Raw genomic sequence first — 16,509 nt, forward strand, 5'->3', positions numbered from 1 at the left:
CAACTAGTTTCAACTGCTACGTGGAGCCATCTTCAAAAACATTCCCTTTCAAGATTAAGAAAGAAAGAAAAAAAAGTGCTTTATTTTTCATAATTCATTTTTACAGCTAATATAGATGATAACAAAAGGCAAAAAACAATGCGTTTTTTTTTTCAAACCATCTGTTTCGTTGACAGTGGCACCTTTCTGTGAAAGAACATAAAAAAGGCTATACTGTAACATACAGTTCATATTTAGTGAACAATTATTCAAGTTCAGCTCGTTTAAAAACCAACAAATAATTTAATAAAAACCATATTAATTGATATTTTAAAACAAATAGAACATTATATATGTATGTGTGTGAGTGTATTAACACAGTAATACACAAAGTAGTGTGGTAAGACACACAATATGTATGTGGTAGTGTGGTAAGAGTGTGGTAGTGACACAGTAAAATGCAAACAAACAAATAAATGATAAATCGCTAAAGTATTGTAGACTAGTGATTTAAACTGAGTATCTGACAAACACATTTTGTTTTTGGCTTCCTAAAAGTGGCTGGGCAAACCAAGGCCCAAAAAAGAAATAGTTCTTATTCAATTGTTGTTTTCTTTCAGGATTTTTTAACTAGTATGCAGTTTTCTGTGTGGTTTTTTTCTTGTCATTGTCCAGCTTAATTTTGTCAGTGTTATGCCAGTAGCAATTTTAAAGAAAGCTCAAAAACTTGTATGGCAAAGCAGTTAAAATCCAACAAAATGTTTGCGGATATGCCAGGAATAGAATCTATCCCCCTTGCACTTACCATTAGAATAGCAAGACACACACCCCCAGACCTATGAGTTTTAACTTCATTGGAGATCTGACTGGGCTTGTGTACTTATCTAATTTTGGGGTTCCTCACCTAATCATGGGATCAGGTTTCAGATCCCAAAATGTTGTGAAAATGTCTGCAATAATCAAATCACATAAGAGGTATTATGTTCCAGTTTGGTTGTACTCCACCCTAAGCATCATCATTATAAGTTTGTGTGGCCTGCTGGGTGTTGCTGTTATACCGGTGATGCAGCTTGTGTTTTATCATCAGCTGCTTCAGTTCCTAGTGGCTCTTGCGGTGGGAACTCTTTGCGGGGACGCATTGCTCCATCTCTTGCCCCATGTAAGTAGAATATCTAGACAGTTTGTTCTTGTTGGTTTATTTTCTTTGGTTTATAGCGTTTAAGTCTCTATAGGTCCATGATTACTTTACACAGTAATAATACATAATACATAATTTTAAAGCTAATCTGAAGAGAAAGTTTTTGATAATACTTTACTTCATTGGAACTCCAAAACAAAGAAAAACATATTTGAATAATAAGTTTTTTTCTTTGTTAAAAATGTTGAATTTTACGATGAAACTTACGTAGAATCTCATTCAATTCCCAAATGTTTATGTATTATTCTTATTGTAAATTTTGTTATAATTTAAAAAATGACCTTTATGACGATTTAACAAAACATGCTTTTCTCACTTAGTAATATAGGGGTTTTCATAAAAACTACCATTATTTAAAAAAATCTGATTTTATCTCTTATTCCCTTACCGTTTGAGTTGGGAACCTCAAATAGGCATCATTCAATCACCATTATGATATAGTTTGAGAGATAATTTGATTTAACACTTATGACCAAACACCCTATATATATATATATATATATGAATTTGAACGGATGGTGTTTTTGGCCTCTGAGGACCTCAAAACAAAGAAGTAAATCGGTCCCGGGTCTAGGTCTTACCACGGGACTTATGGTAATAGCTTATTTCCTATATGGGAAATTTGCTAAAAACAAATTATTTAGTATATCTAAGTGTTTTTGTATAGTTATTGGTTACAGTGAAAATTCAAATCTCCCATTCTATTCTTATGGAGAATATAAAAAAGTGGTCTAATTTACTTGTCCATATATTTTTACTTAGTATTAAAAGCATGGCTCAAACTTCAAGCTTTTTAAAAATTTCTGGAGCCGAGCTGAATAGTGGAAAGCTCAACCAAAAAGCTTGAAGGTTCGAGTACTCGCACACCCCTAATTGCAACCATGATTACAGGCTATGATGGCGACCCACAGCCATCATACCACTGTACACATGGGTCACCTGGACGTAGAGTCCCATATGGATGACCATGACGCCAACATATGGCGTGGGTTGGTAGCCATGCTTGGTGTTGTCTTCTTCTATTTTACTGAGAAATGTCTTACTATGGTTGCTGAATGCAGAAAAAAGAAGCAAAGAAAAACTCAGGTGAGATATTTTCCAAGACAGATGACTGATTTACAGTAAAACTGTTCTTTTTTAGGTACACTAAAACTTCTCACGAATTGTGTTGCTTTCTGTAACCTCCAGGTACCACAGTGACCTCAGTGCCAATCATAATGAACTGTGATTAAAAATAACAATTACTGTCAGCAGTGGCGGCGCTTGCCTAAGGGCCAAGTGGGCTGGGCCCACCCAAAATAAACAGTGAAGTATATTTTTAAATACTTAAAAGGTTATTTGGTTGATATTATTCAATAAATTGCATATAAATCAATTTTAAACGTTCAACGGGTCATAACTTTTGTTGAAATACAATGCAATTATCACATTGGAGGGCCACGGATTTCTGGCTCTTCTAGCAACCCATAAGAACGTAATGGACAAGGCAACGCCAGCCGGCGGCGCTTGACTATCAGGGAACAATGCATTGATATATGGTGCAGGATGGGCCGATTTGAGCTGGCTCACTGGAGTTGATTCTCAATATTCTCGCTGGGAGTGCTGAGCGCTAGTGTATATAGCTTTGTTTTTTACATCTCTCAGTGTATGTTGTACACCACGAAAGCAAACGCCAAGCAGGTTGTAGTTGTAATATTTTATGAAATACAGTAATAAGTTAACACTTTTAGTTAGTTTTGTAATATTATTCGTACAGATTTAGTAGCCATATTACAGTTTTAGTGATCATAAATTTAAAGGCGTGATGTTGATTATTGTGAAGCGTGTTTGTGTTCGTGGTTCAAATGGGGTTAGGCCTACTTCAACGGTACTAAAATTTTCAGAATTGTGAGTTATTATAAAAAAAATGCAGTTCTTGTCATGATTTAAATTGTAAAAAATAATTAATAGTGGAAAATAACGTATTATTTTTTAACCAACCCAACTTCTAATCAGGTGCCTCAAATAATAAAAACCTATCTAATTAGTTTCAAAAAATTTCAAAAAATGTTACCCCCTCCCGCTAGAAAACCCCCCGGAATGTTCATAAGGAGGAATAACATAATTTTTGTTTTCTTTATATTCTTTTTGCTCGTGTTTTTACTATCTTTAAGTATGATTTTACTTTTATTTATTACTTATATAATGTTTTTATTGTTTTAATAATAAATAAAATAAATAAAAATGCCTTTATTGATCAAGCGTTTCTCAGTACAACTGCTTTTCAGAAGAACTCTTGTCATATTATAAGTAAAGTAACAATAACTTAACTAACCAAATAAATATGAACAATAACAAAACAGAAACAAGAAAATCTAAATAACAACTAATCATAACAGTATAATTCCTTAATTTTGGCTCTAAAAGATGGCATATTTTTTTAGATCAGAGGGGAGGTCGTTGTACAGTTTTCAACTATGAACACACCTATGATAGTTGATTATTATTATCGCCTTTCTTCTGTTGTAATACAGAATGTATCGGTAGCCTATCAGCCTACAATGAGCAGTAGCTTACCAAAATCCTTGATACAATATTTAGTTCAGTCCCTTAAGATTTGTTATACCCGAGGTTAGACTATATATTGTTTGTGTGTAGTTGATGTCAAAGGTCATATGATAATATATTAATTGGGTTCAGTTGATGCCGAAGGTGAGAGTGATGAGGGACGTTGACTCCCCAACCGGTGGGACCAAGGTGGGAGAGAAACTGTGTAAACACAAGTACAGCTCCTACCCTTATTGCTATGGAGAGATAGCGGATAACCCAGGTAATCTAGTGTAGTAAAATACTTGAGAACTGAGCTACAATAATTTGTTTAGTAACAAGTTGACAATTTAAATTGCATCAATCAAGTCAATAGATAATACAACTTTTCTTGACTGAAGTCATGGAAGTAACTGTAAAGTCGCTGATTTTTATCAGAGCCACATAAATGAAATTTGGAGGAGGAGGGGGAAGCCCCTGTTGTCACAAGACCTGTAGTATTTGTGCTCTTCAGTTTTTCCAAAGTTTTAGGGGAAATTCTATTCAATGTAACAAGTTTTTTATATCTAAATGTTTAGTTAAAATTTTTCTACAAAAATGTGAAACTAGTTTCTTATAAAAAACAACCAGTCCTGATTAATTTGGGGATTTCCATTATTATTTTCACGAAATTCAAGATTATAGCTTAGATGTTATCAGTGATAAGACTCAAGGAAGTGGAGTGCTAGTGAGCTGACCTTTGCTCTTACTGATAAGGCCGTCTGAGGAACTGATGAAGGTGTGTTGACTTGTCTACTGATATACGGCCCTCTTAGCTGATAACAAACTTGGATACTTGAGACAATATATCATTGATCTTTTGATCGGTTAATTTTTTGTTTTTGTTTTGGTGACAATACATAATTTATTATTTCATCTTCTTGTTTTATCGGAACACAATTATTTTTTGATCATTTTATCTTACAAAAATGGATTTATCACTAGAGGACACTAATAATTGTGGCTTGCCTCGCGGTTGGGTAAGAGAGGAAAGATTAAGAAAAAATGGCTTGAGTCAAGGCAAGACTGATGTTTACATAAAGTCACCAGGAGGTAGGCTATTTCGCTCCAAAAAAGATCTTCAAAAGTACATTTCAGAAAAAAATCTTCCTTTTAAAATTGAAAATTTTAACTTTACTGTGAAGAAAGTAATTAATACTAGTGGTACCTCTATTTCTACTCATTCTTCTCTTTCGAACCTTGATGAATCCACGAGTCAAGAGTCGGTAGATTCATCTGCATCAACCAAACTAACCAACACTGTAGGTACTCAGACAAATGATGGAATAGATAATAATGAAATGGAAACACTTGCCCCTACTGTGAAGACATTATCTGACAATTCCATGACTAATAAGATGAAGACCAATCACGAACTGTTGAGTCGGTGTTGGCTCTCTGATCTTACATTGCAACATTACTTCCAAATAATTAATGATAGATTTCTTACAAACAAATCTTGCTTGATTTTTAATCCCCTGATTGTGCATGCAATTAAGAATTTAGAAGATTTTAAATACTTATTGGAGCCCCTAAATATTGGTTCCAAAGATTTCTTAATACTGCCTGTAAATGATTCTGTCAACTTGGAGAAAGAGGGAGGTAGTCACTGGAGTTGTTTGCTTTACGATCAAACTGTCAATGTGTTTTATCACCTGGATTCCCTTGGAGATTACAACCTTGTGTCAGCTAAGAAAATTGTTGATAAAATTTCAAACTACTTGGGAGGAAAATCTTCAACGGCAACTTTTACTCCAGTTATTTGTCCGCAACAACCAAACTCATTCGACTGTGGAATATTCACTTGTTGGTTCATTGAGTCTATAGTTCAAGATATACTAGAGGATAAGCCTATAAATTTACAGTTCTTCCAAAAGACCACTATAACAGATTCTGAACTGGTCAAAATTCGCTCCTCTATGGCATATTTTCTTTATAATGATCCAACCTTCAATGATGACACTTTTTATTCTGTAATGATAAAAAAAATTGGCAAAACTGTTTTCTACCCTTCTGTTGACAATAAGGCTACATCTACTCAATCCAATGAAATACCAGTGAAAGTAAATTTGATTACTCATCCTGACTCTTCTTGGAAAATGTCAAAATCAGCTTCAAGAAGAGAGTGTCATCAGTGTAATGTTGAACCAGTTATTCCAACACAAAACAGATTCAGTATCTTTCAAGAAAATTCCACGCACCAGGACTCCCTTGTTATGAGTAACAACTGTGAGGATGCTGAAAATAACTACAAGCGCTCAAGTTGCGACAAAAGGACTAACTCAAGACCTACAAGTAAAAAGAAACAAATAAACTATGAATCAACAAATGTTTCTAAGCAAAGAATCAAAATAACTGTCTGTTCAGATAGTCAAGGTAGCGGTATTGCTAGCAAGGTTGAATCTTTTAGTCGGGGTAATATCTGTGCCTTTGGTTATGTCAGAGCGAATGCAACTTTGTTGCAAGTTGTTGACTCCACCACAATTGAGGAACAAACGCCAGTCGTAATCATCGGGGGAACTAATGACAGCCTTGATTTTAGCTTAAATAATATTTACTCGAAACTAGAATCAAAATTAAAACATTTAAGCAAATTACGACCAACATTCATCACTACAATTCCTACCAGGTATGATAAACCATCTTATGACAAAACCACATCAGATTTAATCCATGCTAATTGTTATATAAGGGAACTGGTGTCAAGAATTGAAAACACATATTTAATTGACCTGAGTGAGCTAAAGCGTTTTCACTACACCAGACATGGCCTCCACCTGAGTAACAGTGGTAGAAAAAAGGTAGCCCGCATGATTATTAGTTCTGTGACAAAATGGACCCTCAACGCTCTGCCATCGACTTCAAATACTGATTATACACCTGTTCCGGATTTCAAAGAAACGCCTCTTTCCATTTTTGCAGAAGACCAGCTAAATCAATACAATATTACTGATAAAATTTCTATAATTGATGCCAATATGAAAGATGTCATTAATATTTACAAAACTAATGATAAAGTAGCTTTCGGACACTGCATTTCTGCCGATTTCACCTGCAATAAACAAATGAGTCAAGGTGTGGCAGTCAGCTTTAAGGACATTTTTGGAAAACCGACAAGTTCTGATTATTGCAATAAATATTTAACATGCCAAGAACAACAAAATGAAGCAGTAATTTACAGTCTAGTAACTAAGCCCCGATACTACAATAAACCCTATCCTGAAATTTACAATTTGGCTTTTCAAAATCTAACTGATAGTTTAAAAAAAAGAGATTTCCACACTTTCATTTGCTCTCCACTCGGCTGTGTTAGGGACCGTATACTTCCACGTCACTTTGCGGCAGAAATAACTAAGTTTCAGCGCAGTACTGGTGCCTTTGTTAAAATTGTAGCTCATAATGAAACATCGAAAAATAATCTTAGAAATGGTTTATCATTCCCTGAATTTCGGACACAAATAGTAGATGCCATAAAATTGGAAGCAACTAGGACTCCACCTACCCAGCAAAGCAACTCAGAAAATTCATCTTTATTTCCACAAGTTCCAGCCTTTCCTCAACCTGATGGCAACAATGGTGATCCTGCAACTTCCAACAGCAGCCGTGACATGCAGCCTGCTCCAAAGTCTCCCAGATCTCCAAAAGTGTGTGGCAAGGGGGGTAATAAAGTCAATTTGGGGAATAGTGCAGTGTCAAGTGAAATGTACGAAGAAAATGAAGCTCAAGGGCCAGAAAAACCTTTTTTAGCTTTAAGTCAGGAAAATGTAATAATAAAATAGGTAAAGTGAATAATTTTAGTATTTTACATTAAAACATTAGAGGAATCCAGTCTTCACTTGATTCATTGGAGATCACTCTAGATGAGTTGAACCCTAGTATTGTTGTATTGTCAGAGCACAAAATGGTGAGTCCATCGTTGGAGAGACTCAATATTGATGGGTACAATGTTAGTGCTTGTTTTGGCCGTAAAAAAAGTAGGGGGGGTGGGGTCATTGTTTTAACAAAGCCGTACCTTAACTGCAAAGAAATATTAATACCCGAAATTCAAAATCTTATTTCAGAAACAATTTTTGAAATTTGTTTAGTAGAAATTCAAAAAGTTTTGTTTAAAAAAAAGTTACTTATAATTGGCTGTTATAGAAATCCCATAAAACAAAACGAATCAGAATTTATTGAAAGATTAAATACCATGCTTGAAATTCTAAGTTCAAAATTTAAACATATAATTTTTGTTGGTGATATAAACATTGATATGTTGGATAAAAGTTACAATAATAGAAATAGATTATTGCATATTGTAAAAGCTAATGGATTTAAGTCATTAATTGATTTTCCCACCAGAATCACTGAATCAACTCAAACCGCAATTGATAATATTTTTACAAATTTAGAAAGCAATTATTACAGAGTCATAGGAATCAACACTCAACTCTCAGACCATGATGGTCAAATTCTTGAAATTATCAATAATAGTGAAGCCACCAAATTAAATATTGGTTCAAAGGTCCATTTTGAGTATAAGAGGAAATTTAGCGATGCAAATATTAATCAATTTATTAGGGCACTGGAATTTGAATCATGGGTAAACCTTTACTCATCACCGGTTGAAAGAAAGTATGATACATTTCATCACATTTTTATGTATCATTTTGATAATTGTTTTCCTGAGACTTTGATAAGACAACATTCTAACAAAAAATGGATCTCTAATGAATTGAAGTTAGAAAAACAAAATATAACTAATTTCAGCAAATTGGCTAGAGAAGTTAATTGTAAAAAAATGTTAAAAAAAACTAGGGAAATGAACAAAAATTTCAGAAAACGATTGTACACTGCAAAGAAAAATTACTATAAATCTGTTATTAATAATTCAAATAATGTAAATAAAACCACTTGGAAGATTATCAACTCAGAAGTAGGAAATAAAGCAAAGGATATACAAAACATAATTTTAAAATCAAATGACATTGTATGTACTGAGCCTTCTTTGGTTTGTAACCAATTTAATAATTATTTTGCAGATTTAATTGAGGACACTTCAATATGTAGTATGGAGCAAACTCAAGTTGAGACAGAAAATAGTTCAGAAAATGATCTGTTGTTAATTAGTACTAACAATTTTAAATTTAGCTTTGTTGATGAGAAAGAAATTGATTACATTTTAAACCACCTAAAAAATTCTTTTAGTACAGGATATGATGGTATTCCTGTGGTACTCCTAAAAAAAGCAAGATTCGTATTACTTAAACCAATCACTCACATCATTAACTCTTCATTAATTTCTGGTATTTTTCCTGATAAACTTAAATTAGCAAAATTAAAACCGCTTTTCAAAAAAGGGGACAAGTACTTAGTTTCAAACTACAGACCAATAGCATTGCTTCCCGCTATTTCTAAAGTTTATGAAAAAGTAATCTATAATCAACTAGTAAATTTTTTTGAAAAGAATTGCCTTTTTGAAGAATGTCAACATGGTTTCCGCAGTGGTAGATCTGTAATAACAGCTGCCACAAAGTTTGTTGAATCTATTATTGATAGTTTGGACAGTAAATTGAAAGTGGTAGGATTATTTATGGATTTAAGTAAAGCCTTTGATTCAATATCACATGACCTTTTACTTTCAAAGCTAAGCAAATTAGGGATAAAGAACAATGCATTAAAGTTACTAGGGATGGACGGGATTGAATTTTTAGTTCGGGACGGGACGGGACGGGATTTTTATTTCCTTCCCGATTTTCGGGACGGGACGGGACGGGACGGGACGGGATTTTTTTCTGTGCATAAAAAGAAAGTACTGTATTGCAGTTACCAAAAAAGACATACGAAATCAATTTTTACCATTTGTGGCAATGATCTATACAAACCAAAAAATGGGTAACAATTTACAGGTACCTATAGAAACTTGTGACTCGCGGTTCACGGGGTGATCGTCTATATGACTCACGGTCACGGCGCGATCGTCGTCATGACTCGCGGTCACGGCGAGATCGTCGGTATGACTCCGCGGTCACGGGGTGATCGTCTGTATGACTCACGGTCACGGCGCGATCGTCGTCATGACTCGCGGTCACGGCGCGATCTTCGGTATGACTCCGCGGTCACGGGGTTATCGTCGGTATGACTCCACGGTCACGGCACGATCGTCGTCATGACTCGCGGTCACGGCGCGATCGTCGGTATGACTCCGCGGTCACGGCGCGATCGTCGGTATGACTCCGCGGTCACGGGCTTATCGTCGGTATGACTCCACGGTCACGGCGCGATTGTCGTCATGACTCGCGGTCACGGCGCGATCGTCGATATGACTCACGGTCACGGCGCGATCGTCAGCATGACTCGCGGTCACGGGGCGATCGTCGTCATGACCCGCGGTCACGGCACGATCGTCGTCATGACTCGCGGTCACGGGGTTATCGTCGGTATGACCCCACGGTCACGGCGCGATCGTCGACATGACTCGCGGTCACGGCGCAATCGTGGGTATGACTCGCGGTCACGGCGCGATCGTCGGTATGACTCGCGGTCACAACGTGATAGTCGGTATGAATCGTGGTCACAGCGCGATCGTCGTTATCACTCCGCGGTCACGGCGTGACTGTCGGTATGACTCCGCGGTCACAGCCCGATCATCGTTATGACTCGCGGTCACGGTGCGATCGTCGGTCCAATAATCGCGGCCACGGCGCGATCATCGTTATGACTCCGCGGTCACGGCGTAATCGTCGAAATGACTTCGGGTCCTGCGTTCGCGGACCTATCGCTCGCAATAACGGCGTTATCGGCACTCGCGAAGCGGAAAAATCGCCGACGATCGGACCAAATCCCGTCCCGAAAAATTCCCGAGTTTAATGTAATCCCGTCCCGATAATCGGGAATATTTTTTTCCCGAAAAATTCCCGAAATTTCGGGACCCGTCCATCCCTAAAAGTTACTGAAGTCTTACCTTTCCAACAGAAAACAGTTTGTAGAATTAATTCACCAAAACAACAAAAACTATAAAATTCATTACCGATCCTCTATTAGAGATGTGAAATTTGGAGTGCCTCAGGGGTCCATCTTAGGCCCTTTATTATTCATTTGTTACTTTAGAGACTTTCCCCAACTCAGTGACTTGAGTGAACTTTGCCTATATGCTGATGATACTAATTTGAAAATCACTGCAAAATCAAATGATGAAATTGAACTTAAGGCAAATTCCGATATAGCAGTTTTAAATAATTTTTTTAATTCGAATAATTTGCTTCTTAATCCAGATAAGACAAATTTCATTAGTTTTCAAACTCGAGAATTAGGTGATCAAAATAAACCAATCATCAGACTCGAGAACACAGAAATTCTAAGTATGGACAACATGAAATTCTTGGGATTGGTAATTGATAAAAATCTGAAATGGAACAGTCACGTTGAAAAGTTACTTGCCAAAATCACATCGGGATTATTTGCTTTATCTAGATTGAAACCCTTTTGTGAAAAACAAACTTTAAAAGTTATATATTTTTCATATATCCACTCAAGTATATCTTTTGGGATTTCACTTTATGGTGCAACTAGTGATTACAATTTGAATTCTATTCTAAAAAAGCAAATGAAAGCTATTAGAATTATCTGCAATTTAGATTTTGAAACTTCTGTTAATAAAGAACATTTTAAATCGGAAAATATAATGACAATTTACGGAATGTACGTTTATGAAACAATTTTATCAGTAAAGGACAGACTTCATGATTTGGAACGAGTTGGGGATAGTCATAATTATTTCACCAGAAATCGGGAAAACCTTGCAATTGGCCACCATAGTCTAAAACTTTTTGAGAAAAAACCCATGTATGCGGGATCCAAATTTTATAATAATCTCCCAATTGAAATTAAATCAGAGACTTCCAAAACAATATTTAAAAATAAATTAAAGAGATTTCTCATCAGCAAGGCTATTTTTTCTTTTGACGAGTTGAATAGTGTTTGAAGTCAAAAACAAATTCAATTTATGTATTTTTTGTTTAGACTTAAAAAAAAAAATTAAGTTTGTAAAATTTTGTTTTTATTTTATTATGTTAGAAATGTATTTCATAACTATTAGGCCTAAACAACTGTTGACACTATTCAATGTATTATGTACAGGAAATGAATAAAGTGGTTTTGAATTGAATTGAATTGAAAATTTGGAAAACCATTTAATTTTATGAGGGCTATTTAGAAGGGCTTAAAGGGACTATATAGAAAGTAAGGACCCTTTAGGTCTGACGTCGCTAGGTGTGCTGATCTCGTACATTTTGATGCTTGCGCACTCGGCAACTCACTTTGGCATCCAGCCAAGACAACGGGAGCATCCTCGCCCTGCCCGTTTTTTCACAATTTCAACTTAAGATGTGCGCTTCGATTGAAAATCCCGCTAGTTGTGAGTTGCAGTCAGAAACGGTTTTTTCTGGCAGAAAACTTAAAACCGATAGACATTTATCGCCAAGTGAGTGGATTTTAAGGAAACAAGGGAATGAATGAAAGACCTATGCATAAATGGTGCATTCAATTTAAAAATGGCCGAACTTACGCTTATGAGTCATGACGAAGTGAAGAATGGTCGCCCGAGCATTGTGACTGATGGAACTGGTCGCTAACGACAAATGTAAACAAATATAAATTCAGTTAGTCTGCAGGTTTGCTTCGGTAGAGGTATTTTAATTCCTTTCACTACCAAACGTTGTGTTCCCTTCCTACCAAAATTGTAAGGAATACAGTAGGCCTACATTTGTTAGGTGACTTAATTTAGGTATTGCCAAGTTTATCAACTGTTGTGTGTACCAATTTGTTTTACCAAGTTCACACAGTATTAGGGCTGGGATGGTGGCAATGTCCTGTAGCCCAGCTACTAGGAGGTCATGAATTGTAGATATTTATATGCATGCACTATAGACACGATATTCCTTGGTGTGGATTAATGTCAATATATTAATAATTAATTAATATGGGCAATATATCAACGACACGGTCATAATAGCAATTCATAAAAACAGAATCCATTAAAACAGAACATTGTGCAGTCTCACCGATATACACATGAAAAAAAAAATACTGTCATACCCACTCACCATAGATTAGCATTTTATGAAAAAAAACCTTCATATATTGGAGCAAAATACTTACATAGACTTCCTATTTCGTTAAAAACTGCAAATAAAATCAATAAATTTAAGATGATGTTGACAAATTACCTTTTTCACAAACCACTGTACTCGTTTGAGGATTTTTTAAACTTTTAGTCATAGTCATAGGTAGTATTAAGTTTTGATTTGACACTATTCTCATGTACTGTGTGTGCATATTGTGAATAAAGATGATTTGACTTTGACTAGTGAGTACTACGACTATCCACAGTACTATCCTGATAATTAAACCAATTCGTTACCGAGGCAAAAATGTGGTTCGGATTTCACTATAAACTGTATGTCCCTTAGTTGCCATTAGCTGTATGGGCTATTAGTTAACAGCTGTGTCTTAAGGAATAATCGGCCTTAATCACTAACAAGACTACAAGATCGCGCCACTCATCCTCACTCATCTCCATTCATACTTGGCTTAAAATACCTACTTTGTATGGTTGCCATTTCATTGAAAAGTATTGAAATATATTCCATTTTTGTTTTAGATAATCACCAAAAAGTGAGAAACAATGACCAAACAGAAACTAATGCTGTGTGTAAGAGTATGGTGTCAAACCAAAATGGAGATGATTCATTGTTTGAGAAAAAATGTCTGGTAAGTAATAATAATGTTTTTTTAGTTATCTAACTATTGTGCTGTGTAAGTTAATATGTTTTAAAAATGTAACAGGTACATTTAAGTCTGGGTAATTCGAACTAATTGGGACCGAATGCTGTTCAGATCAGCCAATTGTTCGGATTAGCTGAAATACAGTAGAACCTCCATTACCCAGGTTAATTGGGGGGAGGGAGACCACGGATAATGAATACCACAGTTTACTGGTGTATCAGACATTGTACAGCAATAAATCATTAAAGAACCAAATAGCTCCTGTAAGTGCCTTCTAGTGATAGACTAGTTTCCCTATTTGCTATTTCAGAACAGAGGCATGTCGATAGTAATAATACTCAACTAGCATTGAATTTGTTGTGATTTAAAACGTATCATATATTAGATAACTCATAAAAACTCTAAACTCATATTTAATGATCAAAACGACACTTGTAAAGGAAGATAGAGATGTAATAGACATAAAACCATGTTATTTTTTTCTCTTTATTCTTCTTTTCTTTGGTTGGTTTCTTGTCCTCCACACATTCAACAATGGCTATTTATTTATCACCCAATCAAAGGCTACAAAAGTCGCCATGGTTACTGGATTTAAAACTCTACTGCCAGAATGTGCCAAAATGCAACTCATGCAGTCCTTGGTCCTCCCAGCCTTTATATATTGCTTTTCTGCATATGGAAACAGCATCTAGGTGGATATGGCAAGAGTTCAAAGAATTTAAAATTCTGCCTTAAGGTTAATTTTTGGCCTTAATTGCTTTGACATTTTGAGATGCTGCAAAGCTCAACCCAATGGATGACATATGCAGGAAGCTGACCTGCTGCCTGGTCCACAAAGTGCTCAAGCTGTGAGTGCCTTAGTACCTCAGCGAGAGCACAGAAAACATACTACTATTACCCCAGATTGCTCACCACGTTTTAAACAGTGTTAAGTACTCAGAGAGAGCTTTGCCTGTCAATTCGTAGGCAGTGCCACCAGCATACAATGCAACCAGCATAGACATGCTGGTGGCGCTGCCCATGAATTGACAGGCAAAGCTCTCTCCGAGTACTTAACACTGTTTAACACGCGGTGAGCATTCTGGGTTATAGTAGTATGTTTTCTGTGGCGAGAGGCTTAACTTCAGGGAGGAGATCTGTCTGCATAGTACTTGTTCCGACCGCAGGCTTCACTTTCCTAAACTGAGGCTTGAGATTGGAAGAAAGTCATTTTCTTATTTCGGCCTGAATTTTGTATAATGAATTTGTAAATTTCCTCATTACATAAAGAACTCCACATCCTATGGTTCATTCAGGGCCACAATAAAGCAAAACAAATGTAAATGTACATGTTTTTCATAGTAATTTTTGTATATTAAAGGTGTAAATATTAGGCTAGGTTGGATTTAGTTTTTGACTTTAGGAGTAAGTTGGAAAATCATGTATACATGAAACTTGCTTGTAAATAAAGGTCTTTTAATTAATCGATTTATTTATTTACTGATCATTTAATCACAGGCAACTAAGCATTATGTTGTCATCAGTCCCTGGCTAATAAAATCTATTGTGACATAGCACACTGCAGACAGATGTGTAGATGAAGACAAGCGTTGTCTCATCTTCATTGATTGATATATCTTCGTTCTGCTTACATTTAATTTTCATTTAATCATCTGTGATGTGTCAAAAAAAGTTATAGGAGCTAACTGCATATGAATAACTGGCTAAAACAGTTGAATATACAATGCATTTTATTTAACACACTAGGATCAAGAAATAATTTTTTTAAAATATCAGTTTAAATTCTGTAATAGGTATATATTTTTAGATTAGTGCAAATCATTTACAAATAAATTTATGGAACTTGTTCAGACAAAGCGGACGTTCGGATTACCCGTGTTTGGACTAGCGGGACTCAAAAATATTTCCATTTCAGTATACAGTATCTGGTATCCAACATTTATCACACATTATCAGTGTTTATTTAAAATAAAAATCAAGTTTTTATTACCAATAATTTTTATAAGGTGAAAAAACCTACAAATGTTAATAATATTGTTACTAGTACGTAGTAAATAATACTTTTCTAAATTAATTCCCAACCTTTGGGATTGGTATTTGTTATAATTGTATTACAAAGTATTTATTTTATTTGCAGAATATTAACGCTCCTGATCTGACCAAAGAAAATGAGCTTCTGAGCACACAAAAAGCTTTACTTGATGGAAATGATGAGAACCAATCAGACGAACGATACACTGTTATCATAAGGTAAATTTGCGGATATTAATTCTGCTAATAATCTATTAAATAGTTGTTGCTTGGAAGCCCAAGAAATGTTTCTAAACACAGCTGCTATACTACATCTGCTACTTGTGGCTTGTAGAAGCCGGATTAAGGAAATTAAAAATTATTCAAAAAATTTTAACTGTATGAATCTAATCATCAGGATTGGTTTGCAATTTTCAGTTGTCACTACAACAGAATTGGGAATCCCAAAGAGGCTTTTGTGCAAAAACATTCTGTGAGGAGTAGGTAACAGCGTTCCAGATATTTTTTCAATGCCCAGCTCTGTTGGGCTTGCGCAAGAGTCTTGTGATACCTGAGAAAGGTCAGGAGAAAACTGTAAGGAAAAACTCCGGGATTTTGGAATCTCTTTGGAAGATCTCCAAAAAGATCTTTGATTTGACGAGGGATAATTTGTTAACAGAATAGTTGTGTTGCAATTCAACATTAATGAAGTCTGGCCTTCTGTTAAACAAATTTAGGTCATAGAAACTTGTTACAAAGTGTACTACAGTTGGTAACAGGATTGGTGAATTGGTGGCTCAGTTGGCAGAATGAGTGAATGGTGGCTCAGTTTCATGATATACTTTTAGAAAAACTAAGTAAGCATGGAATAAAAAACACTGAATTAAAGTGGTTTGGATCCTATTTAAAAAACCGAAAACAAAGACTTATTGTACAAAAAATGCAGAGAAATTATAAATCGGAGTGGAACATAAACCCCTGTGGAGTTCCTC

At 35.5% G+C, this 16,509-nt stretch overlaps 1 protein-coding gene across 1 annotated transcript in view; it reads left to right on the plus strand.

Annotated features, from left to right (window-relative positions):
- Positions 1 to 16,509, plus strand: part of LOC128998421 (zinc transporter foi-like) — a 38,804-nt gene that overhangs the window by 15,623 nt on the left and 6,672 nt on the right. The window contains exons 7-11 of the mRNA XM_054424543.1: positions 969 to 1,138; positions 2,069 to 2,263; positions 3,857 to 3,986; positions 13,383 to 13,492; positions 15,645 to 15,757. Coding sequence (XP_054280518.1) covers positions 969 to 1,138; positions 2,069 to 2,263; positions 3,857 to 3,986; positions 13,383 to 13,492; positions 15,645 to 15,757 — 718 coding nt within the window. The remainder of the gene's footprint in view (positions 1 to 968; positions 1,139 to 2,068; positions 2,264 to 3,856; positions 3,987 to 13,382; positions 13,493 to 15,644; positions 15,758 to 16,509) is intronic.

Source organism: Macrosteles quadrilineatus, unplaced genomic scaffold (genome assembly GCF_028750875.1).
Source record: "Macrosteles quadrilineatus isolate MER2022 unplaced genomic scaffold, UCM_ALF_1.0 Scaffold_7__1_contigs__length_78375512, whole genome shotgun sequence".
Taxonomy (NCBI): domain Eukaryota; kingdom Metazoa; phylum Arthropoda; class Insecta; order Hemiptera; family Cicadellidae; genus Macrosteles; species Macrosteles quadrilineatus.